The sequence below is a fragment of the Thermobia domestica genome, chromosome 14 (genome assembly GCF_964235325.1).
Source record: "Thermobia domestica chromosome 14, izTheDome1.hap1.1, whole genome shotgun sequence".
NCBI classification, from domain to species: Eukaryota; Metazoa; Arthropoda; class Insecta; order Zygentoma; family Lepismatidae; genus Thermobia; species Thermobia domestica.
Window position 1 is genome coordinate 189,268,536 of NC_137467.1, and position 25,023 is coordinate 189,293,558.

The following is a 25,023-nucleotide window of genomic DNA, read 5'->3' on the forward strand; positions in this document are numbered from 1 at the left end:
GGTAACAAACTACGGTACAAGAGCAACAGCGTAGAAAGTAAACATTTTGAAGAAGAAGAAAAACGAGAAATGAAGATGACATTACACGGGAAAGAAATGCAACATTCCCTTGTTTTTTCTTAAAAACTACGTCAGAAGATGTAACAGTAACACGCGATCGTCTTGGCAGAACGAAAACCCACAAAGAGCTTTCACTTGAAGATTCCACCAGTAGACACAATTCGTTCATCTGCATACAATGAGGCAATTAACTTATTCGTGTATTAATTAATAATAAAAAATAGCTATTAATAATGTGATCAGTTGATCGGAAATTCATTTGTTTTGTTTTTTTAATTTGATGTCATCATTAATCTAACGCAGCCTTCAGCTGTCTTGTTTTGTCCTAATTGGGGTGAAGCGAGGAATACATTTTCCACGTTTTGAGTCCCTGTTTTATCTAACGTTGTTTTTAACGGCTTTATAACTGTTTCTAAACTACCATTATTATTTTCAACTTAAAGCCAATTTGTTCATAGAACTTCTTGAAGAAACGCTTTCTAAAATACCATTAAGAGAAAAACTTCTGTCATTTCCAGGCTTCAAATATATAAAACCATAATCATGCCTGTTGTGGTGTATAGTTGCGAAACATAGTCGCTTACTCTGATTGAAGTATACAGATTGAAAGTATTTGACAATAAAATTTTGATACGAATATTCGGACCCAAGAGGAACGGAAATGGGGAATGACAGAAACTTCATAACGAGGAACTGGTGCATAATTTATACCGGTTACCAACCATTGTTAGGGTCACCAAGTCTAGGAGGCTCAGGATGGCACGTTATCTAGCCAGAATGAAAGAAAGTAGGAACACTCTCAAAGTTTTGAATGGAAATCTAATCGGAAAAATGTCCATTAGGAAGACCTAGGCGCCAATGGGAGGGACAATATTAAGATAGATCTCGCAGAAATAGAAATACAAAATAGAAACTGGATCAAGTTGTCTAAGAACAGAAGTCAATGAAGGGCTTTTGTGAACGCGGCATTGAACCTTCGGGTTGTATAGTCGTTTGCAACTGATGTGTTTTGACGCCAGAGAGCCGGTGATGGGGCCGATGTCCTGACCGTATATCACAGGATTCAAAGCTTTGTTTGTGGTCGATATTTCATTGGCTGCAAGGCAGGAAGTTTAGTTATTGTTATTATTTTTATTATTAGTATTATTCAGATACTAAATAAATAAACTATATTAATAAATAGATAATTTTAAATAAACTATTAAGGTTCTCCAAATGTTATTTGAAACAAGAAAAGTCACTGATAAATCAAGAGGTGGTTGCTCTATACTGAATATTGTATAAAAAGATATATACGATAAAATTAGTGAGTAACAGCATAGATGTTCACTTTACTCCAACTCACTCACCCTCGTCCTCTCGAAGGAAGTTGTCGGTCGCCCTCGCGCACTCTCACCCTCGCAGTAGAATTTGGCCCTCGCCCTTGTTCACACTCACCCTCGCGAAAGGAGGGTGTCCATCGCCCTCGCCCTAGTGCTGAAAACTTGTCCTTGCCCTCGAGCACCCTCGCTCTTTCAGTGACAGTTTGCCCTCGTCCTCGTTCACCCTCAACATCGCGAAGGGAGTTGTCTTTCGCCCTCGCGCTCACAGTGACAGTTGTCCATCACCCTCATGCACCCTCGCACTCGCAGTGTCAGTTGGTCTTCGCCTTCGTTCATCCTCGCTCACAAGAAGAGAGTTGTCCGTCGCCATCGCCCTCGCCCTCGTTTTGGGAATTTGTCCTCGCCCTCGCACACCCTCACCCTCGCGTCATTGTGGATGGTGATGATGCCCTCGGGAGGGCCACCTCGCGAGGATGAACATCTCTTTTGAGTTACAGCATTAGGAATGGATCAAACTACTCACACTTAAATCCCAAATGTGAAATGCTAAGAAGAATTACGATTACAAAATTTTATAATTTAAATTGAACATAATAAGAAGAAACTAATAAGATTTAAAAAAAATACTTTCTGACGATGTTAATATAGGGTGCCGAAAAAGTTCTGTAATGAAAATTAGATAGGTACTGTGTATATGCCAGAGATAGGTCTGAAATAATTTCTAGAAGTGTCAAGTTTTTAAATTATGTACATCATCTTCTGGTAATTGATAATTTCTGGTTTCTTTATAAAGTAGACACGACATTTATCTTTATAAACATGTAATTTGAACGTTCAATTTTAATATTTGAAGTAGAATACCTGAAGAAAAATCGTTGATCTTTTACAGACAGTCGTAAGCTTGAGCCCTTGGAACTAGTTCGGAAGTTTTTCGATGACGACGATTCTATTTACGAAGAAGACCTCCCCCATGAGGTCCTGAAAGAAACAACGATGACTTTGCTGAAGACGTGGATGATCGTCATTAAGTTCATGAAGAACAACCTAAAGGTGAATTTCCAATTGTTATGTTTAGCAACAATAATTCCGAGAGAGTGGACCTGAATTACCGAAACAAATTAGATATGGGTAACTAGAAAGTATTTTTCAACAAAAATCTTATCTGACTTCAAGACAGCTGAGTTGTGTCGAGTCTATCCCCAAAGATCCTAAAGATATATATAGGGGACCATTGGCAAGGTATTATCTTAAGACAAAAAGAAAAAAGGTTTATTTGTGATGTATGTCGTAATTACGCGTAAACATACAACGGAAGATAAAGCAGGTTGAATTTAGGTTTTATTATTTATTTATTTTATTTTATTTATTTATTGTTTTTTAAGACAGTTAAGAAAGCAATGATCGCACCTAAAGACCACAAGGACCAAGGGCTGTGTGTGAAGCTAAAGCTTCACTTATTGAACTTACTGTATGAGAGGTGATGTAGCCAGCGATTTCCCAAGGACGATGAGTGAACCTGAGAGCCGGGTTGGAAGGAGGATAAAATGAAAACAAAAATCCTGGCTCCACCGGAAATTAAATCTGGGCGGTTCCGTTGACAGTAAATGTGTAATTCTTTAAATTAACCATATTGTACGTAAAAGAAAACCAATAATTGTAATAATTAGAGCTACGACTTGTAATGCGCATTCTTTTTTTCTTTCATTTGGAGGAAAAGCAAGCTCTCGGAACAATTGATATTTAGAATGTTACTTCCACTTGGAAATAGCCCTACAACCTCTTTTGAGACCCATTATTTTTATATTCTTGTAATCTGCCTCAATTTTCCTTCCTTTTTATTTATTACTCTTACTTTTCGAAAGTTCATTCCAAAATTCCCGAAAATCGTGGATTGAGTGTGATGTTTGTGTTACTAAATTTTGACAAGATCAACGAGTTTACACTTTCTCTAGATCCAAAAAGACAGAGCTGTAACTTAGAAGATTCAGTCAGAGAAGATATATGATTTGCAGACAAAACTGTTTTGTTGATTATGGTTACAAATATATGACGACCCCCATTTAAAAAATGAAAAATAAAATTAAAAAAAACTCTTAGAGAAGAAGAGTGGGCTATCTATTTTCGTGAGGTGATACTGAAATGGTTTTGCGAAAGGATAGCTTTTGAGGTTAGCAGTGGTCGAAGTGAGACGATATGCTGGGGTATGCCATAAGGTCTCTGGTTTTTCAGTGATGAAGACATACCGTCTCTGTTTTTAAAATATGCCGTAACTGGAGAGTAGATGCTAAATACCTTTAATAAATCTGTCTTTATACACAGTAATTGACAAATAGCTTTGCAGATAAAAAGATTTATTTCTTATGTAGAAATAATTTCTAAGTTGACAACACCGACATTTTAAAATTTTCCCGAGGTTTTGTGTTTAAAATAACGTGTCTTCAAAGAAGTTCATCTAGTTTTATATTTTGATGTGCCATATTGAATTGTTTCTTTCGTATGTACCTATATATGTATATTTTCTATTCTTAATTCACATAAATGTCGTGTTTTGAGCATAAGTGTACTTAGCGGTTGTCTGCTGTCGGGGCGATTGTTCCGGGGGTTTGGAATACCCCTTAGTCGAGTGGGGGGTCCGGGAGCTTTCCAGCAGGAAATTGTTAATATAAAAACTCGGTTTTTGAGCATTTTCATATATAATTCCTTATAATACAACATAAGCGGATATTTTAATTTATTTTTCAGAAATTAATTGGCGAAGGATCAAAGTATCTCCCTGCTCTCCTCCCCGCGTAACTAAAGAGAAGCTCTACGGTGGTTTTCAGTCATTATGTAAACAGCAATGTAATGTTTTAGACAACATATCGTCACTGTATTTCAACATGTAGATAGCCGGTATGTGCAGTTAAAATCATGATATAACATACTGCCTCTGTTTTTTTTTTTTTTTTTTTAATTTTTATTACACCGAACACAATTAGTCTTCAGAAGAATCCGAATCCCCAATGTCTACAGAGTTGTCATTCCGAATGAATATGAGGTTTGCCTCAAGAGTTGTCTCTAGAAATAGAAACATGTTTACATTCAGTAACTAGAGAGATGCTTCATGTTGGAAAGGATAAGGGCCTATTTGGTTTGCCCTAAGGACCAGACTGTTACGTGATCAGGTCAAAAGTCACGTTGCGTGCTAAATCGAGCTTAGAGATTCCAAATCTAGATGTGAGATATTTCAAGCACGTAATCTCCGCGTGGGGCACCCTGGGTAATTCGAAGATGCATATACTTTATCATTATTACTGATTTTACTCAAAAACTTGATTTTTGACAATGTTCTATCCATATTTACCTGACGTGCTATAAATCGTTTTTAAGCTCTTCATTACGTCTTTTCAATACGATTTCAATTAGCCTTCTTCTTATAATTTTTGAGATATATGGATAACTTCATTTTTTTCACTGATTTTCCATTGACTTTAACGTTCATATTTCGTGATTTTTTACAATGTTCCAACCATTTTAGGATAATTTCTCTTTTGAATGTAGAATCTACATAGTCTGTTCTATATTTAAGCTGAACTTCAGCCCTCTCCCCCTCTTTAGATTTTTGAGATAAGTGGGGGAAGTATTTGTTTTCACTGATTTTTCCATTGACATTAATGTTTCTTTTTTTTCTTTCTTTTTGACAACATTCCATCCATTTTAGGACAACTTGCTTTTGGAATATAGAATCTACACAGTCTCTTCTATACTTGAGCAGAATTTCAGCCATCTTCCCCAAAATCTGTTTACAACATTGCAACCGGACAAGCCCTTAAAGAGATGTATATAGTTTATACATATTGTTTCCCATTCGATAAAGGAGTAGTTGTCAAAAATTTAAGAGCAATGGCACCTTTCTTCTTCTTCTTCTTCTTCTTCTTCAGTTTTTCGCCTTATTTTATCTCATTATCCCTACTTTTAATTTTTTTTTCTTATGAAGCCTGCCCTTGAAAGTCCCAACTCTGGTAATTCTTAATTAAACATTCCATATATTCGATTAATGACTGGTTGCTTCATTTGAAATTTAGCGTCCCTTTGAAAACCAATTCTATATGAAGTGTGTACCTACAGACTGTCGTGTGATCCGAACTATATTAGCTCACACAAAGAATTGAATCCAGGTTTCCCGCTCCGAAAACAAGTACAATAACCCTATAGACACAGAGGAGCTCGATATACAATGAGCCCACAGGTTACAAACTTTTCTCCGTTCGGTAACACATCGGTGTAGTATCTAGTTTTGTGAACAATTTTTTGATCGATCTACGAATAATACGTCGGTATTCGAACACACGTGCGTGTACGCACAATTCCACGCGCCCAGTAGTCTTATTGCATGTTTGCCGTAAACATTATCTGAAGAGTGCTGTGGTCAAAAGATGGTTATTGTGTTTTGTAGTCCTTACACTGTTTTCTTTACTTTAGTGTTCCTCATTTGTCTTTAAAAAGATGATGCTACCTTCTTCCTAGACTCTTCATATCAGAAAAGCTCTTTAAAATATATAGAAACACATACAGTATCACGTTTTTGTACCTAAAACAGTTCCATTTTATTTCCAATAATTTGAAAGAGAAAAGCAATTCCAGGTCATAAAGAGCATTGCGGAACGCATTAAGTTCGTAACCCGACGGTCTACTGTAGATTATGGATTTTGTAAACTTTGTAACTGGAACTTATAATCTGTCAATCTTTCATAATATTGTTAATACTGATTTGCAATAAATTTTAACCAATCTATATTTCTTGTACTATACAGGATGTTTCAAAACAACACAACGTTTGGTAAATGATTTCTCACACCGAGATAAAACGAAAAGTATAGACCAACCTGGGTGTACAAATGCTTCCTTTCGGAGTTATAGGGTGCCGAAAACATGTAAAAATGAACTTTAAAGGTCCATAGCTCTAATACTATGGAACCTATCGTATTCGGGTCAAGACTTCACTTAGGAACTAGTATGTACCCTATCCAAAAATATATGTTTCAGAATTATGTGGTACTTGTGCAACAATTGTTATAGAGGTTGTTAGTGAGTACTTCAAATTATATGCCCGTAGCCAACTTCCCTCTATAAAAATTGTTGTGTGAGTACCTTAGGATTCTGAAACATGCATTTCTGAATAACGCACATAATATTAGTTCCTAGTGAAGTCTTGACCCGACTACGGTAGGTCCCATAGTTTTGGAGCTATGGACCTTTAAAGTTCGTTTTTTCATGTTTTCTGCAGCCTATAACTCCGAAAGGAAGCATTTGTGCAACCAGGTTGATCTATATTTTTGTCTTATCTTGCTGTCAGGAATCACCTCCCAAACGTTGTCGGTGTTGTTTTGAAACACCCTGCATAAAATAAGACTTTTATTATGTTGCACTGCTAATGAAACTTTAAGAAAATATTATTTGGACTTTTACTTGCTTCAGCGACTGGATTAATCACTACATTAAAGTAATCGGACTCAAAGAATGTTTTTAGCTTTACCTGAATTATGTATTTCATTCAGAGAACCAAGAATTCTTTAAAATGCTGCTCACGAACTAAACTCCAACAAGAAGTACAAAGTGCAAGACTTTTATTACAGTCATTAGAATACCATAAAAACATGACAAATGAACAACCATTAAATGTTCAACGTTTTTATACAATTATGCAAACTTATTGGTTTTAAAGCTGCAATTTTTAGTCTCTAATTAAATTATAAATTGCCTTAAAATTGCTCTTTTTTTTTATAGCTTCTTCAGCACGTACAAATAGGTTGTAGCTACAGAAATAATGATCTGTTAAATGTAGTTTATGTATTGAACACATGGAAATTTTGCTTTAGACTTTAAGAAAAATGTTATCCGACTCATAAAAATGGAGCAAAATATAAATACGAGGGCTAAACTTTTCATCCACTGCAATGAATCTTAAAGGGGAGGGCAAAGATTTTCGCGTGTGTGAATGTACAGTATTGTTTTTAAAGAAAACCTATCGACCTATCTTTATTTTGGAGGTCATATTGCAATGATTGCACGTTGGATACTGTTGATAAACACATTAGCATGTTTTACCATTAGACTAAGTATTTAATCCTTTTAGGATTTTGACTTTTTTAGGCAAATCTTAGACCTTTCAGTCAAACAGTTTTTGCTTCCTTCCTATTTATCGTAGGATCATGTTTCATGCCTCGTTTATTTTTTAGAATAGAGCATCTTTTTCAACGGTATCACTCGCTTATCCGTATTATAAACCAGAAACGGGAAAATCGGGGGAAACGAAAAAGACTTTCGTTTTATTTTTATTTCGAAATAGACTTTTCAAAATTTTTCCACCCCTCTGCCCCGAGCCTTGGTTTACGTAGGGGTCTGAATATTTCTTGAAAAATAGATAGTTATGTACACAATGCGTGTGCAAAATTTTAATCTTGAATCTTGAAAACAAAGGACGGAGATTTTTTTTGAAAGTCTGAAGGTGTTCTATCTATATCTATATATATCTATCTATCTATCGATCGATCGATCTATATTTACTGTCATTATTATTTGGCTTAGGGTCATAGTTCTTAACTCCACTTTCTTCAGTGTAACGCGCCTTTTCCAACGGTACCACACACATGTCCTGAATTTTTCTGAACTGGGAAATTCGGGAAAACCCGATTTTTCTGAAAACAAAATCACTCCCTCGGAGGTGTCTTCCCGTTGTGCCTACTTCCCGTTATGCCTACAGGCCCTCCAGCACTTTGTAGAAAATATTTTTAATGATCTTATCTGTAGGCAGAACGGTAATTCCCGTTGTGCCTACTTCCCGTTCTGCCTACTCTTTCGAGACGGGGAATTCTGTGCAGGGAGGGATCTTTTCTAGGGATTTTTTCTTTAGTAATTCTAATAGATTCTGTAAGAAGAATAACTATTCCTTTAAATTTCATCATATATTTTAAATGTTATCTTACTTGCTCTTCTCAGAAAAAATGACTAGGTATAGTTTTGTTATTAGCAGCGTTATTCACGTCTACTTTAGTAGAGATGTGTTTTTTTAATACTTACAGAGAAATGGAAAATTAATTGATTCAGTTACAAGAAAATAAACTTATTTCGGTCTAATATCAAGTCATTTCACAACAAAATTTTATTCAGTTTTCCAGTAGTTCATCTCCAACATTCTAAGTTGGGTCTTAGTCTCCTACATTAAAATTACTTTTTCGGCATCACCTTATCAGCTGATTTGTCTTCTATACGTGATTCTATACTATATGCCATAATATCATACATACTTCTATTTTCATATTTATATTGTCAATGTAAATAGCAGGAATACAAAATACAAATATCACAATTGAATGTTTTTGTAGAGTTTCAACTCAAATCAAAAGGTCAGATAATCGGGGAGGGAAAGGGATTTATAAGATTTTGTTTCAGTTTGGTACTCTTGAAGGTGATTGGCTACTGTGTTCACCGGTAGCCAATCAGCGTTCAGAACACCTGACGGCTTCGAAAAGTGAAAGTTCTGAGATCGAGACAGTAATCTGTATAAAATTCAATTCAAATTTTTAATCTGTCACTTTATAAGTATCAATAGGAATAGTAAGCAGCACAGAATGGCAGAATTTGTCAGTTCGAAATACGGGGGGAAAGTGCTCGCGTACGAAGGGTTCTTATACCGGATTAATAGACGTAGTAAAGAAAAGACATATTGGAAATGTACACGTGGGTGCAAAGCGACAGTTGTTGTTTTGGGTGACGATGTTTTATCAAAGAGTGGAGTACACTCTCATGAAACAGAAAGGAGCAAAATTGAAGCAAGATGCTTAATAGACAGGATGAAGTGTAAAGTGTCCGAGAATCCTGTAGATGCAGTTCCAAAAGTTTACAGGTAAGACTAAATTTTCTTTTTAAATGAGTAGTTATTTTATTGGTTAGTTCTATCTTCTAGTTAAAAATTAACTACTTTTTTCTTTCGTTTTTTAACATTACGTTAAGAGACACCAAATAGTTGATCTGGGTAAACTGAAGTCAGTTTCTTGAAGGTAGTGGTCTAGTATCTCGCTAGTCGTGTGATACAAGTTCAAGTTAGCAGTACAAATAATCTCAGTTTACAAGTTTTGACTTCAAGCTTATTGCACTAGTCAGATGAATGTATTTTGCAGGTAAATTTTAACGAAACTATTCATGTATTTTTTTTATTTATTTCATTTGTTTCTATCTTCAGAGAAGTGATTGCAAAGGAAGGGATACAGGAAGAGGTTGCAGCCGCTTTGCCAACATTTGAGGGAATTAAACATACCCTGTATAACTGTAGAAGCGCAGAAAGGCCTGAACTCCCCACAACAAGAAATTGTATTAGGTTAGAGGGCAGGTGGAGACAGACATTAACAGGAGAGGAATTTCTCTTAATTGATGATGGTGTTGATTCTGATCGATTATTGGTAACTGAATTTATTATTATTCAATTTTAATTACAATAACTTTCGTAAAGTACTTAATGTTAGCAGTGTTAAGTTTACAGACATTAATTAATATCATCTAGTTTGAATTTACTTAATGGGATCCTCAAAGTTTAGTTTTGGAGCCAGAGGTGTACTAATACAATTAACTGATTCAAATAAGGGATTTCAATTGTATTATATTCTGGGCACGAGCTTTAGATAACTTTAACATTCAAGTATGCATCCTTAAATTTTTAGCTAGAATTAAGTATGCTGGTCATTACACTTCAAGCTTGCAGCATGTCTGAAAATTCAATATTAAATATATATTTTGTTTGAATTTAATAAGTTTGTTAATATGTTAATTAGCTAATACACTAATAATTATCAATATATTAGGGGAGCTAAATATTAATATTATATTCTGCAGGTCTTTGGGACAACCGGAAATTTACGGAAGCTTTCAACCACAAAGACAGTTTGGATGGATGGTACTTTTAAAGCAGCTCCCCGTATATATCAGCAGCTGTACACCATACATGGGACATATTTGGGGCAGACTTTTCCGTTTCTATTTTGTTTATTGCCTTCTAAGAAAGAGGAAGACTATCGTAGGATGCTGCTTCTCATTAAAGATGCGGCTTCTGCAAATGGTCTTTCCTTTAATCCTACTACAGTGATTATAGACTTTGAAAGAGCGGTAATCAATGCCGTTACTGGTGTTTTTCCGGATGCAGCCATTCGTGGGTGTTTCTTCCATTACACCCAATGTTTATGGAGGAAAGTTCAGTCATTGGGGTTGTCCACTTTTTATGAAGAAGACAAAGAGGTCAGGAAGTGGATAAGACGTGCTGCTGCACTACCACTTGTGCCAGTGGAGCAAGTGGGTGACATGTTCTTGCATCTCCAGGAAAATGCCCCGGAAGTACAAAACGCAGAGAAGTTTCATGACTATTTAGTCGAAACATGGCTGGACGATGCAGACGCCATTTTCACAAAGTAAGTACGATATAGTAGTTACCTTATTTTCTACGCTATTTCACTATCTGTTTTTCGTTTGATTTTTTTTTCAAATATATGTGGTTTTCGTTTGGGAAACGAAATCTACGTTAGCAGTGATTAGTATTTCATATATAGGCCTACTCATTCGGTCATTTTAGTCCTTTATGTTTTTCCATTAGTTTCGTTTGTCATTGTTGTATTGCCTATGTGTTCTACAATTGTGAGCTCAGAAGTGTCTGGATATGAAATGGTGCATAGTGTCTTTAATGGAGTGTGGTAAGCGTAATTATTATTCTCATTCCATAAAAAATCATTTCTGAGATCTGCATGCCAATACGAAATTTTAATCTGCTCATACCAGAGATCTGAAATTAACTCTATACTAGTGTAATGATTACAAAACTGAATACTTATAAATTTACCGTGTTACTAACAACAAACAACAGACGTTATCCTTAACGTTATCTACGACAGACGTTAACATGCAACTTCCAATCGTTGTTGAATGTCTATTGTCAAGCTTTGATTTGTTTTATGTAATTAATGTTTCTCTCTTTTCCAGAGATATATGGAACCAATATGATAATGTTGAGGGAAGAACAAATAATGTTGTAGAGGGCTGGCACTCTAAATTAAACAGAAAACTTACAAGAGAACATCCAAATATTTTTACATTTGTACAGCTGTTGCAGCAAGAACAGAGTGAGAATGAAGCTTGTATGCTGATGTTGGAGGTAGGAAAAAAGCCGAAGGAACCAAAGCTGAAATATAAGCGAATTGAACAAAAAATAAAATCATTGAAGGCACGTCTGGAATCACATGTAATAGACTTGGTGGCTTACACAGATGCAGTTGCATACTGTTTGCATTTAGAACAGTGATGGTGAGATGTTTTAAATATATTGGCTATATTAACGATATATGGTATTAACATTGACGATACGTAGTATTTACATTGACAATATAAGTATATGTAACATTGCATGTAGTATAGAATCGTGTTAGAAGACAAATTACCTGTTAAGGTAATGCCAAAGAAGGAGCAGTGATGTAAAAGACAAAGGCTCTTTTTTTTTCAAAAGGGCCGCCTTATGCATCCTCTTGCATTGTTTGTTTAATGTATGGCCGAACATGTCTTGAGGATGTGAATTGTGGCACTTTTTAGTACTGCAAGCCTTAGTATGCTGGAGATAAACTACTGGAAAACCGATTAAAATTCGGTTGTGAAATGAATTGATATTAGCCCGAAGTAAGTCTGTTTCGTGTTCGTTTCAGATACAATGTCAAACGGGTTACTGGCAACTGAATCAATCAATTCGAGGAAAGAGATATGATGGAGACAAACACTCTTTTTAAAGGCCGCCTTATGCATCCTCTTGCGTTGTTTGTTTAATAGTTGGCCAGACATGTCTTGGGGATGTGAACTGTGGCATTTTTTAGTACTGCAAGTCTTAGCATGCTGGAGGTAAATTACTGGAAACCCAAATAAAATTTTGTTCTGAAATTGCTTGATATTAGATTTTTTTTTTATTTTTTTTTTTTAATGTTTGTTTCACATACAATGTCTAACATTCTTGCAACTGAGTCAACCAATTTTCCATGTATGATGAAACTTGTAGAGGTGGTGGTTGTTTTTACAGAAGCTTTTAGAAATACTAAAGAAATATTCCCTACAAAAATTCCTCCCTGCACATAATTCCCCGTCTCGAAAGAGTAGGCACAACGGGAAGTAGGCACAACGGGAATTACCGTTCTGCCTAGAGATAAGATAATTAAAAATATTTTCTTTAAAGTGCTGGAGGGTCTGTAGGCATAACGGGAAGTAGGCACAACGGGAATGAACCCCCTCGGAATAGTTGCGTTCCTCGGGCCCGGGCCCGGGTTCACGTAGGGATCTCAAAAAAATGAGAAATAAAGAAAGGATGGACACAATTCGTATACAAAATTTCAATCTGATATCTCGAAAACTAAGGGCGTGAAAAAAATTTGAAATCTACCTTAAGAAAAAAAAAGAAAAAGTTACGCCCCTCCGTCCCCACTTGGCTACGCCAAGTTAACTATCCGGTTAAAGAATGCATCTGGGGTGTTCTTTGGTCCATGCTTAGTTTGAGCAACAAAAATGAACTGGCTTAAATGCCTGTTATAGGACCTAAATAAGCGGTCAAAGACAACACTTCGCTATGGTATATGTAATGGAATTGGAAATGTTCAGAATCACGTGCTTAATATGAAACTTGCCTTTACTCAATATAAAGGTTTATTTGTCGTCCCTTTTAGGATTTATGGTAACCTTTGTTACTGTAGTGTAGTGTTGTCTTTGACTGCTTATTTAGGTTTTATAACAGAGGTATTTAATACGATTTTTTTTTATTGGTCAAGTCAAGAATGAACCAAAGAACACCCCACATGCATTTTGGAACCGGATGGTCAACTCGGCAGCACCAAGTGGGGACAAAGGGGGACCGAGGGGCCCGGGCCCCCAAAGCTTATATGGGCCCCCTATTGTATTTTATGAATGTACAATATTTGGCATAATATATATATACCTTCTGCATCTCAATGGGTCCCCCAAATTTACAGAGAAATCGGCGCTCTTGACAGAGCGGCATGACATTGTTTTTCCTTAAGGTAAAATTCAAAAATTTTTCACGCTCTTAGATTTCAAGATATCAGATTAAAATTGTGCGTACAGATTGTGTGCAACTTTGAGTATTTCTCATTTTTTCTTACATTTCTACGTGAACCCGGGCTTGGACTGAAGGGCGCAAATATTCCGAGAAGATGACTTTTTCAGAAAAAAATCCGTCTTTCTCCGAATTTTCCGGTTCAGTTGTATGATGTGGACATGTGGATAGTACCGTTGGAAAGGGCGTGTTATACTGAAGAAAATGACGATTGAACCATGACCCTAGGCAAATAGTAACGACGCAGTAAATTTTTAGAATATTTTTATATATAGAATGGATCACCTTCAAACTTAAAACTTTTTCCGCTCTTTGTTTTCAAGATACAAAATTCAAATGTTGCACACACATTGTGAACATAATTATGTATTTTTCAAGATACTTTCAGATTCCTACGTAAACTCAGGCCCGGGCCAAACGGGCGCAAAAATTTTGAAAGAATATGTAAAAAGTCCCGGTTTTCCCCGATTTTCCGATTTCTGCTGTGTAATACGGACAAGTGAGTGGTACCGTTGGAAAGGATGCTCTATTCTGAAAACAATGAGGTATAAACCATGATTCTACTATAAATAATAAGAAAGCAGTAGCTGTTTAACTGGAAGTCTAAAATTTACCTCAAAAAGTGGAAATCCTAAAAGGGTTATAATTTGTAGTGAGAATAATTCAATATTTACAATTTTTTCTGTTATATAGTAGGACATAAATGAATTTTTGAAGATTTTGTAATACCGGTAATTATCCTAAAAGCACGTGAGAAGTGTATTCACAGAACGATCCTATGGTAGGTTATATAACGGTATACCACAGAAATGTTATAAATTCAATATTATTAGTTATACATTTTTCTTTCAGATGTATACAATACACTATATTTAAACTTATTTTATTATTATTATTTGTGTAAGAGAGGCATTTAACAGAACTACTAATAATGTTTCAGAAATATTCCGTTGGTTAAAAAATACTTGGAAATACTACTATTAATATATAATTATATTTCTATTGTTTTGTGACTCGTAAAAGCAGATGGCAAAGTCTACCTTTTAGTGTGAACAAAATGAGGAATTTAACGTTTGTTTACACTGCAAAATTTTTCCAAGTGCTTGCTCAGTGGTGTACAGAAGAAACCTGCACAAGTTGGCAATTGCTCGTTTTCTTCGCATGTCTGCCGTGAAGGCGGATACAGGTCACTGTGTTTGCGTCGTTTTCATGTGTACAGAACCGTTCCACACGTTTTGGCTTTTTAACGTCATTATACAGTACACTGCTGGTGACTTGAAATCAATGGCGGCTTTAGCAACAGCAACTCAAGGAATATATAAGAAAGTATATTACTAAACTCCAGATCACGAATAATAATAATATCAATAGACCTAGGGTTGCCAGATTTTGTAAACTAAAAACCGGTACACCAATCTCTGACTATATGTAAGGTCAGGATTCCTATTCATTTGGTCAAATTAAATAATTACCTGTCTTTTCCAGGTTACTACTCACAGTTTTCCAGTTCATTGTATACACAGTTAACACAAATGAAGCCCCACATGGATGTATAAAGAATGTGAAAGGTATCATACGAAGAGCTACCTGGTCCTTATTCCGACTTCTTGTATTTTAACAGATCCTATATATTGCGGCAATTACGACACCCTCCTCATATTTATGATTGACGAGATACTTTTTACTTCGTTGCGTCATCACCTGAGTAAGAAACACTACCAAAAAAGAAACACGAATTTAGCATTTAGCAAGAAAAAAATGCATTTACGCTAAATTCATAAAGATAAACAAAAAATAAATGTCTTTAAAGAGTTACGCAGGCTCTCCAAAAGTTTGACAGAAAAAAATCTTGTATCAAAATTAAACAAGACATACCTTTGTGCGTGCTAGAGAAAGTTGTTACGGAATTTTAACCTGAGAATTACTGAAAATTTTATCAGATAAAGGAAAAATATAAATCGCAAAGTTAATGAATGCATGCACAGCATCTTTAGAAATATTTATCCACACATGGGAAAGTATATTAGACAACTCAGTTCTGTAATCGCTGAAGTAGGATTTCAAATGAAACTTCGAAAACCTTCCACTTTTATGGGAGACATATTAGTTCTTGGCGGTTGATTTTTTTTTTTTAATCTGAAGAACGAAAACCTGGACAAAGAGGCGTTCCGAAAGCCTTTTTCGGGACAGTTAATTCTTTCATTGAAAACCGGGACGTCTGGCAACCCTAAAGAAACCACTCTATGTAGCGTCGCCCACAAGACAAGAAAAATTACGTACAAAATTTTCGTCTCTCGATTATAGTTTCAAAAACAAACACGTGTGACGAGATGGAAAGTACCTTTTTAAATTCCAGATCAGAGAACAAATTTCATGAATCTCGTTAGCAACACTGGTTCACCCAAGTTTTAGATCTGAAACACTGTTTCAATAAAATGAAATAAAATCTTTTGAGTTTAACGTCCCATGTTATGTCTTTTAGGCTAAGGGAGACGATGATTAAAACAAGTGAATGATGATGGAAGAAGTGGGGGAATGAGAAAGTGGGAGGAAACTGTAGTGCACTACGTAAACTCAGGGACACAATGTTGTCCACGACAAACTTACTTGGCCGGAAATCGAACCAGGGCCCCCGTGTACCAGACGTAAGGTCTGTACTACTGAGCCACTGTAACCCCTAAATAGATTTTTTTTTAGGAATAAATCTTTTTAATGTTAATATAATCCTTTTTAATTGCATATTATAATCGAATTTCCTTCACGGTAATAAAATTTACTGGCGTCAAGCAGACAGGCAGCTTAGTAGCGACAACTTTCGTCGGTGATTGTTTACAATTAGGGATTACAACAACAATTAGAAACTGACAAGTTTTATAAATAAGATATTTTATTTCACCTTATCAATATTTCTTTTGTCAGCATTTTTCTTAAAACCATTTTATTATATATTTTTTATTTTTATTTTATTTTTATGTATTTATTGAAAATATGATCCTGAGACCAAGAGGAACGGAAATGGGAAATGGCGGAAGCTTTACAACAAAGAACTACATAATTTACACCGTTTACCAAATATTATTAGGGTCATCAAGTCTCAGGTGGACAAGTCATGTAGCCAGGATGGAAGAAAGTAGGAACGCTTTCAAAGTTTTAACTGGAAATCCAAACAGAAAACGACCATTAGGAAGACCTAAGCGCAGATGGGAGGACAATATTAAGATTGATCTCGCTGAAATATGAATACAAAGTAGGCACTGGACCCAGTTGCTTAAGGATAGAAGTTGATAGAGAGCTTTTGTGAATGCGGTATTGAACCTGTGGGTTCCATAGGCCATAGAGTTGGTTTCTTTTATTTATTTTCATTTTAGACTCTGCGCAATTTTCAATTAGAATTTTATTTCTCAACGAAGCGCATTGAAGGAAGTTAGTTGAATATAAAGTGAATCTAATTTATAGTACAACTGATGATTAACGAGAACAATAAATATAGATATTGGTTGAAGAAATTACATGTTTCAACTTCCGCTCTACATCAAGACAAACTACTTTCTAGCGAGCTGTTTTACTTGCTGTTTTCAATGTTGTATATACATAGAACTTAAAGATGATTCTTGTTATAATTATTGGTTATGTATTAAGTTGTTCCTTTGTAGATCTTTATATCGTCAGGTACAATCAGTACCAAAAGTGAATACCTATGCCATGACTTCAGGACGAATAGGCAACCATATTTTATTACACGATTACAATCTCATACAAAAAATGAAAATGAAATCTTTAAGTTTTACGTCCCACGCTTATGCCGGCTAGGCTAAACGAGATGGTGAGATGGTGGAATGAAGAAAGTGGGAGGAAACGGGAGAACCCCGAGGAAAACCACGCACACGGTGTTTGTCCACCACAAAGTTCATCGTTATAAAAATTAACATTTATGTGTTTGTTTGCCCCTTATGTAAAACCTCATCCTTGGCTTGGAATACTTTTTTCTATATAATTGTCTCGACAAGAACGTATCTAGAAGAAATCGTACCATATTTAGATTTTTTCTACGCATATCCTAACAGGGGAGCATAGTTCAAAGAAAAGGTTGTGATTTATAATTTATGCTAACAATAGACTGTCTCATAAGCTTCTGAAGTGAGAAAGATAACTAGGTTTGTTAAAAATAATAATAATAATTCTTCACATGAGCCTGCGAAAATTCCATTTCAAGGGCAAAGAGGGTCAAGGCGGTATATGGACTGCTATACAAAAAGAGCTGTAACTTCTTATAGTAATTTACCCGAGCAATGCCGGGTACTTCGTCAGCTTGCAACAATAACTGATTTCCTTAAAGCAAAAAGGGTAAAGCATATCAAGATGCAGTGTTTTTTTCGCAATTGATTTAGTTTTGCAAGAGTAGATTCCATGTGCTTATTTATTTACCCTCTATTCGATCCGGAACTGGTTAAAATTAACAATTTCCGGTTTCAACATTTATCACTATACAACAAAAATAGCAATCGATACCGACAAGCAATTTCCTGTAATTGATTCAGAGTCTCAAGAGTATACACCATCACAACCCGCAGCACTCTACAAAACCGGAAGTAGTTGAAACTTAGTACTACTTTCGGTTTCAATATTTATTTCTGTAGAGCAAAAATGGTAAGAGATATCGAGATTCCGTTTTTTTTTTTTCATTCGATTCAGCTTTCCAAGAGTGGATTCCATCTCCTCTCTTAACCTTCTGTTCAATCCAGAATTAGTTCAAATTAATGACTTCCGGTTTCAACTTATATCACCATGAAACTACCCTAGAACTACGTAAGGGATAGCAAGCGATGGCATTTCGATATGAAACCAGCGTCCATAGAACAGGTTTAATCTTTGATCTTCTTACTCTATTGCAACCAGCAGCTAGTTATAGGAGTCCTACTTAAAGTTTGAGTATTGAATTCCCATAATTTGGAAATCTACCACAGTTTTACACCGTGGAACGAAACTCGCTTATTTTGTGTTTAAAACCTCTTACGTTAGAAGCAAATTTTAGCAGACAATAAATTACAAGTAACTTCCTCTATGATGTAACAAAGAAAGAAAAAAACACAGCTAAAATCATTTACCTTTATGATCCACAGTTACGCCCTTTAGGCTAAAGGGAACGGATAATTACTTAAGATGAATTATTATGAAATATTTGGTAGAATGAGAGCGTGGAAGGAAACAGTAGATTCCGTTGACACGATGTTGTTCAACATATCATCACATGCAACCTGAGTTCATACCAAGGACTACCACACTCGATCGAAAAAGTGTAAACGCTTTTTCAGGCTAGCCATCCTGACAGAGGTTTCCCTGGGTTTTCCTCTCTCACACCAGGAAAATGCCAGGATGATACCTAACATATAGGTCTCAGGTCGTTTCTTTCCTTCCCCAATCCTTTCTTCTTTCTTTTTCCTCGTATAATGTAATCGCCGAGGGACGCCCTCCCTCATGGCCATAGATGCCGAAAATCCAGAAATATAATTCCTAAACCACAAACCAGGGACTCCCACGCATCAGAGGTAAACAATCTACCACCGAGCCACCGTCTTCTCGAAGTAAGAAGGCCCCTAGTTATTTGTTATTCGGTAATTTGCACTATAAAGTAGCTAGTATTCTTTTAAAACTGTTTCCTGATTACAGCTACTATACATTTTTTTTTTCAATGGATATAACTTTTCGTTATCTTTGTTTCATCTTTGGCCTGAAGTACATATAGTTCAAATAACAAATAACAGGTTTAATAACAGGTTCAAATAACAGTAGCTAATAATAATAATAATAATAATAATAATAATAATAATAATAATAATAATAATAATAATAATAATGAACATGTGTATTTTAATTATGAAGTATTTCCTCTGGAGTGGCAGGGTTGACCCAGGAAAGTCCTGCAGAAGTAAATTCTTACAGACAACTAACGTTATATGTAAGGAACGTTACTTGAATCACTCTGGGTCATTTCTATTCCCAGAATTTGTCATTTGATCCCTGGTCATGTGAATTTGAAATGAACAAAATTGTAACTGCGAGTTTGCTCGACTTCACCCTCTGTTTTCTTTCCTCATCATCATTCCACTAAAATTTTCTCCCATAATTCATTCCTATTTATCATATTTCTCTTTTAGCATGCAAAATAGGGGTAAACTTTATAATGCCCTCTCGACTTGATATCCTTATGCAGATACGAGAAATTACACACGATTAATTTTAATAACATGGTCCAAAAGTTCCCTATCTTAAGCTAACGTGACACTACTCTATTATATTCTTTTTAAATTGTTCAAGATATATTTAGAAAGCTTCGAAATGTGGTATTGAAGGAAGATGGAGAAGATAAAATGGGCAGAGAGAGAGTAAGAAACGAAGATGCTTTAAAACGGATAAGAGAGAAGAGGACACTTTTAGCCACCATCCTTTCTAGGAAAGCCAATTGGTTTGGACACATATTGTGAAGAAATTGTCTTCTTCATACCGCAAATACAAGGAAAGGTGGAAGGAAAGTAAGGAATAGGAAGAAGAAGAACATAATTGATCGATGATTTGAAAAATAGAAGAAAATATTGGGAGTTAAAATAAGAAACTTAAGATCGAGAAACGTGGAAGAGATATTTCCAGGTCTAAGCCATAAAAAAAAAGTCCCATAATCTGCCAGAACGCAGAATACTTAATAATAACTTATGTATGCGCAACTCGAGAGTGTATTGTAAAGTTTACCCCAGGATAGAATCGAAGAACATTAAAAACAAAAATTTGATTTTGTTTTAACTTCTTGCTTTCGTTATATTCAAATGCTTTATGCTTTCACCCGAAAGTTTCATGGTAAAGATTTTAATATAACTGTATTTACCGCCAGATTTCTCCTTCCAAATATTTAATGTATGTTTGTTAGTAGTGGGGAGGGGGCGAATAGGATGGCTAGCTCTTTGCCTCTATTGTATATAACAAAATGAATATTAAAAGCTGGAGTGTAGGGATAGAGGAATAGCACCATACAATTATGATTTCATTACACAAGTAGTCATTTCCACACGCCAATTAGCATTTCTCCTATATTAGCCTCATCCCTAATGAAATTTATCTAGTAATGATATTAGTACTGTTGTACTTACCGCCCCAGTTCTTCGGCCAAAGATCCGTCATTGAAATTCCTTGATCATGGCGTCCGGCATTCAACCCTTGCACTTGATTATGAAATCTCCCATTCGCTGCTTGTTGCAATTTCCAATTTTCCCTCCCTGGAGTCTCATTATCCAACACCATTTCTTCCTCCTCAAGCACCTCTTCCCTTAACAACACAATTCGACCTCCGATGCCATCCTCTACAGACGCCTCTGCACGCTGTTCACTTCGACGCTGTTGCACTTGGTGCTGTTGCTCGCGAGAATGATTGTTCACACCACTGTTATTATTACTCACTTGCTGTTGTTGTTGTTCCACACTCCGTGAATTCCCGTGCTCCACCGACACCGCGTACCTGTGATGAGGCCCCGGGCGAGAGAGCAAGCCAGTCGGGTCCCACTTCTTGTTGGGCGGCGGGGCCATCACAGGCTGCACCCGCGAATTCTTCGCTGCGGCTAAGGTAGTCTGTAGCCAGCGAGGTAACTGGCAACCACCTCTTGTCAAAGGCTGGAGTTCGGCCACCATAACCGACAGTAGAAATCACTCAGCGAAACCAAAAGAATATCCACTTCTCCTCCAGCAAACAATACCCACTCCTCTTCAAGACACAAGAGCAATCTTATTCTTTTACGCTCTTGCAGCCAGCATTTCCATACTCAGCAACAGTGGACAATAAAATGATATGGTCACTAACTAGTTACGATATGCATTACATTATTCTTTTAAAACAATATTAGCTACTGAATGTTAAGGAAATGTACCACTAACACGCTTAACATTCCTTCTATAGAAGAGACAATCACATAACCATCCCACACGACATACCAACAATGCTAATTGAATAATCTAAAAGGCGATGGCCCGTATTGATGAATTATGTATCATCTCACGTTGTGTCGACAATAGCGGTACCTCCCAGTAGCTGGACACTCACGAGGACATATCTTTTGGGACCGTTTGTTGACACAAACACGTTCTTTCTGCCCCGACTCACTTGTAGTAACTGACATAAAGGTATTACATTTTTTTGATCCCAGAAGAGAAAGCATGGAAGACTGTGGGTATATTCCCACACCTTTAATAGCACAGCACCCACCTTAGTAGGCAGGTCAATGTACAGACACTGCGTGTGTATGTTAATATGTGTGAGATTTGGCCTTCAACGCCGTGAGTTACATATAGCTACGCACCTCTGTTCATTTTGTTTTTGTTTTATTGGCAGCAATAGCATCACGGAAGAAGGAAGAAAGAAATTGAGGGCTTTATACAGTAAATATACACACCTACATAGCTACCACAAACAACTAAGGCTGTTTGGCCATGAGAATAAGACGAAAAATTTCTGGCAACAGTACCACAAAAATGGTTCAGTTTTCTCACAGTTGAACCAGATTTATTGGCAACAAATCTTCTCAAAAACATTTTTTTAAGAAAATGAATTTCAAGTAAACTTTTTTTTTTTTTTTTGCTAAAGAATAGCCAAATTGTAAGCCGCATGCCTTTCGTTCGCCTTATCACAGCTTGGACTCTAGCTAGAGGCATAATTTTCAACGAACTTAAAAAAAAAAAAAATGTTACTGTTTCTATGTCTGGGTGTCTGTCTCTGTCTGTTGTTTGCATTTTTTTTTTTTTTTTCAATTTTGAGCCCTCCATTCGATAGAGCATCAAAAACTATCTGGCAAACTGATGGAATTTTGCGCGTCACTCTTACCATTCCCGAGATATTGGCCAAGAAATTGGCTGATTTCCGGGGATTTAAGGAGCCATTTCTCGGGAACCATAAGTTATAGAGAGATGATATTGGTGTTGATTAATACCTAAGAGGATGGTGAATAGTTTGGTGCCAAATACTAACTGGTGGCCACTGTCCAACTGGCCACCAGTTAATATCGGCACCGAAATGTTTACCATCCTCTTTGGTATTGATTAATATCAACATCATGGTATTTATTAATACCAACATCATTTCTCTGTGACTTACCGTTCCCGAGATATTGGCCAAAAACTAGTTCCGATTTCGAGAGATTTAAGGAGCCATATCTCGGGAACCCTAAGTCATAGAGAGATCATATTGGTGTGGTTAATACCTAAGAAGATGGTGAACATTTTGGTATCAAATAGTAAGAGGTGGCCACTGGCCAGCTGGCCACTGTTCCCCAGATATTGACCCAAAAAGTTCAAATTTCGGGAGATTTAAAGAGCCATATGTCGGGAACCGAAAGTCATAGACAGATGATATTTTGCGAGAAACAGAAGAAAGTGTACGGATAAAAAGATTTACTTTTACACGTAGGAACAATGACAGTTATCCTTTTCGCTCCACATCTCCATTCTTTTTCAGTTCATTGTGGCAATGCTTAGAGCATTCTCAACTGGTCTCACATACCCTCATCACAGGGAGGGAATTCTGAAGATGGATTCAGGGATCGGCGATTTATTCCGGGGAAACAGATTCCCCAGGCAAATGTGAACGTTAGAATTAGATTGTCTAAAAACATGAATTGTTACATGAAAAGTCTCTACGTCTGAAGTCTTTATCTGTACCATTTAGAATTGATTGCCTGATTGACTGGAATTGTTTTCATCATCGAGGCTATATAATACAATGCTTACTTCCTTAAAGTAGAATGCGAACCTTGTATCACGCGCGTTAGTCGTGTCCACTAAGGGCATTGAACAATTTAGAAGATACTACAATTAAGAAGTAATGTATTCGGGAGTAGAAAATCAGAACTCTTTCTTCCAGTTTGACGTCCCACATTTGTACCCTTTTGGCCAAGGCAGACAATGATCATGGAAGAATTGGTGGAATGAAAAAGCGGGAGTACTCCGAAAAATCCCACGGACACGGTGTTGTCCACCACTAACTTACTTGGTCACGGACCGAACCAGGTCCATACCACACAACGTCTATCCTGAGCCACCGTCCTTTTAGGAAATGAGAAATAATGAAATCGGAACCATACGACAATCTCGCGTTGCCCAGTTCAACATGTGCCTATCTTCAAGGCCACAGCTTCTAGGAAAACGAAGAGTAAAGTTATTAGTTTAATATCTAACGTTTATACTGATGGTCGCCAAGAAAAAACGACTTTTCGGTTTCTAGAAAAACTGAAACCGATTTTTGAAAAAAATAAAGAAACGGTCACGGATTGTATCAAAAATTGGTTTCGGGTTTTTAAAGCCGATTACGTTTTCTATCAAAACCTAGTTCGTCTTCTTAGCAAACTGGTATCGGCAAATAACCGAACCGGTTTTGGAGAAACCAAAATCGGCTTTTTTACGACATGTTGTCTGATTTATATGTAATACTGTTTTTGACCATCCCTAGTTTATACCTTATTGCTGAAGGGAGCGAGTGATAAATCGAAGCAGTTGGTTATAAAGCGATTGTTAGTGGTACTGATGGCAGGTATAGAATAGGGATGGCCAGAACCGGTTCCTGGCGGAACCGGTTTTCGGTTCTGAACGGATCCGGTTCTAGAAGATCCGGTTCCGGAACCGTTTTTGGATCCAGGTCTGGGTAAAGTTCTTCGGATCCAGGTCTGGAACCGGTTCCTAAGATTCGGTTCTGGAACCGGGTTTTCGGAACCAGGCCTGGAACCGGTTCTGAAAATCAGATCTCCAAGAACCGGTTCCGTCAGAACCGAAACCTTGTGACCATCTCTAGTATAGAACCATGCCTCCTTCGTATCAAAAGTCACAGCTTTACCACTGAACTATTGTTTTCCCTATATCTCTGTTGCCAGGTTTAGTTTGGATTGCTTTATAGTTAAATATTCGTTAGAATCCAAACATAACTTATTCTTGATAAGAAGTTGGGGGCACGGTTTCTCAGTGATAGAGCACTTACCTCTGGTGCATTGGGTTCCTGGTTCGATCCACGTCTAAGTAAGTTTGTGGTGTTTTCTCGGGTCACTCCCGTTTCCTCCCACAAACATATTGCACCAACTGTTCCATCATCATTCACTTGCGTTAATCATCGCCTGCCTTAGCCTAATGAGCATAATCGTGGTACGTTAAACTCAAAGATTTCATTTCATTTCATTTCTAAACAACAAGTACGTTAAAAATTTCTTCTCCTTGGTCTAGTGGCTGGAGAGCATCCCTTTGGTGCACCAGATTCCGGGTTCGATTCTCATAGGGAAACATTGATAACTGTCCATAATTGATTTATATCTCACGTTAATATGTAGATTTCGTGCCATATAATGTCGTTTCTATATAAAATTCGAGATTAGACAAGAAACATGACAAATCTCGTCTCATTTGGAAAATCAGACGAGAAATCTTAAGAGTTTCGTGGACAGCAACTAGTTTACCCGAGTCCTGGATCTCAAACACTGTCTTAATGTTAAATGATTCATA

The 25,023-nt window shown here is 36.6% G+C and overlaps 1 protein-coding gene across 1 annotated transcript in view; it reads right to left on the bottom strand.

Moving 5' to 3' along the window:
• Positions 1 to 21,632, bottom strand: part of LOC145670503 (proton channel OtopLc-like) — a 167,052-nt gene extending 145,420 nt beyond the window's left edge. Inside the window, exon 1 of the mRNA XM_081739251.1 lies at positions 20,646 to 21,632. Within this exon, the coding sequence (XP_081595377.1) occupies positions 20,646 to 21,180 (535 nt within the window). The 5' untranslated portion in view covers positions 21,181 to 21,632. The remainder of the gene's footprint in view (positions 1 to 20,645) is intronic.
• Positions 21,633 to 25,023: the final 3,391 nt, after the last annotated feature.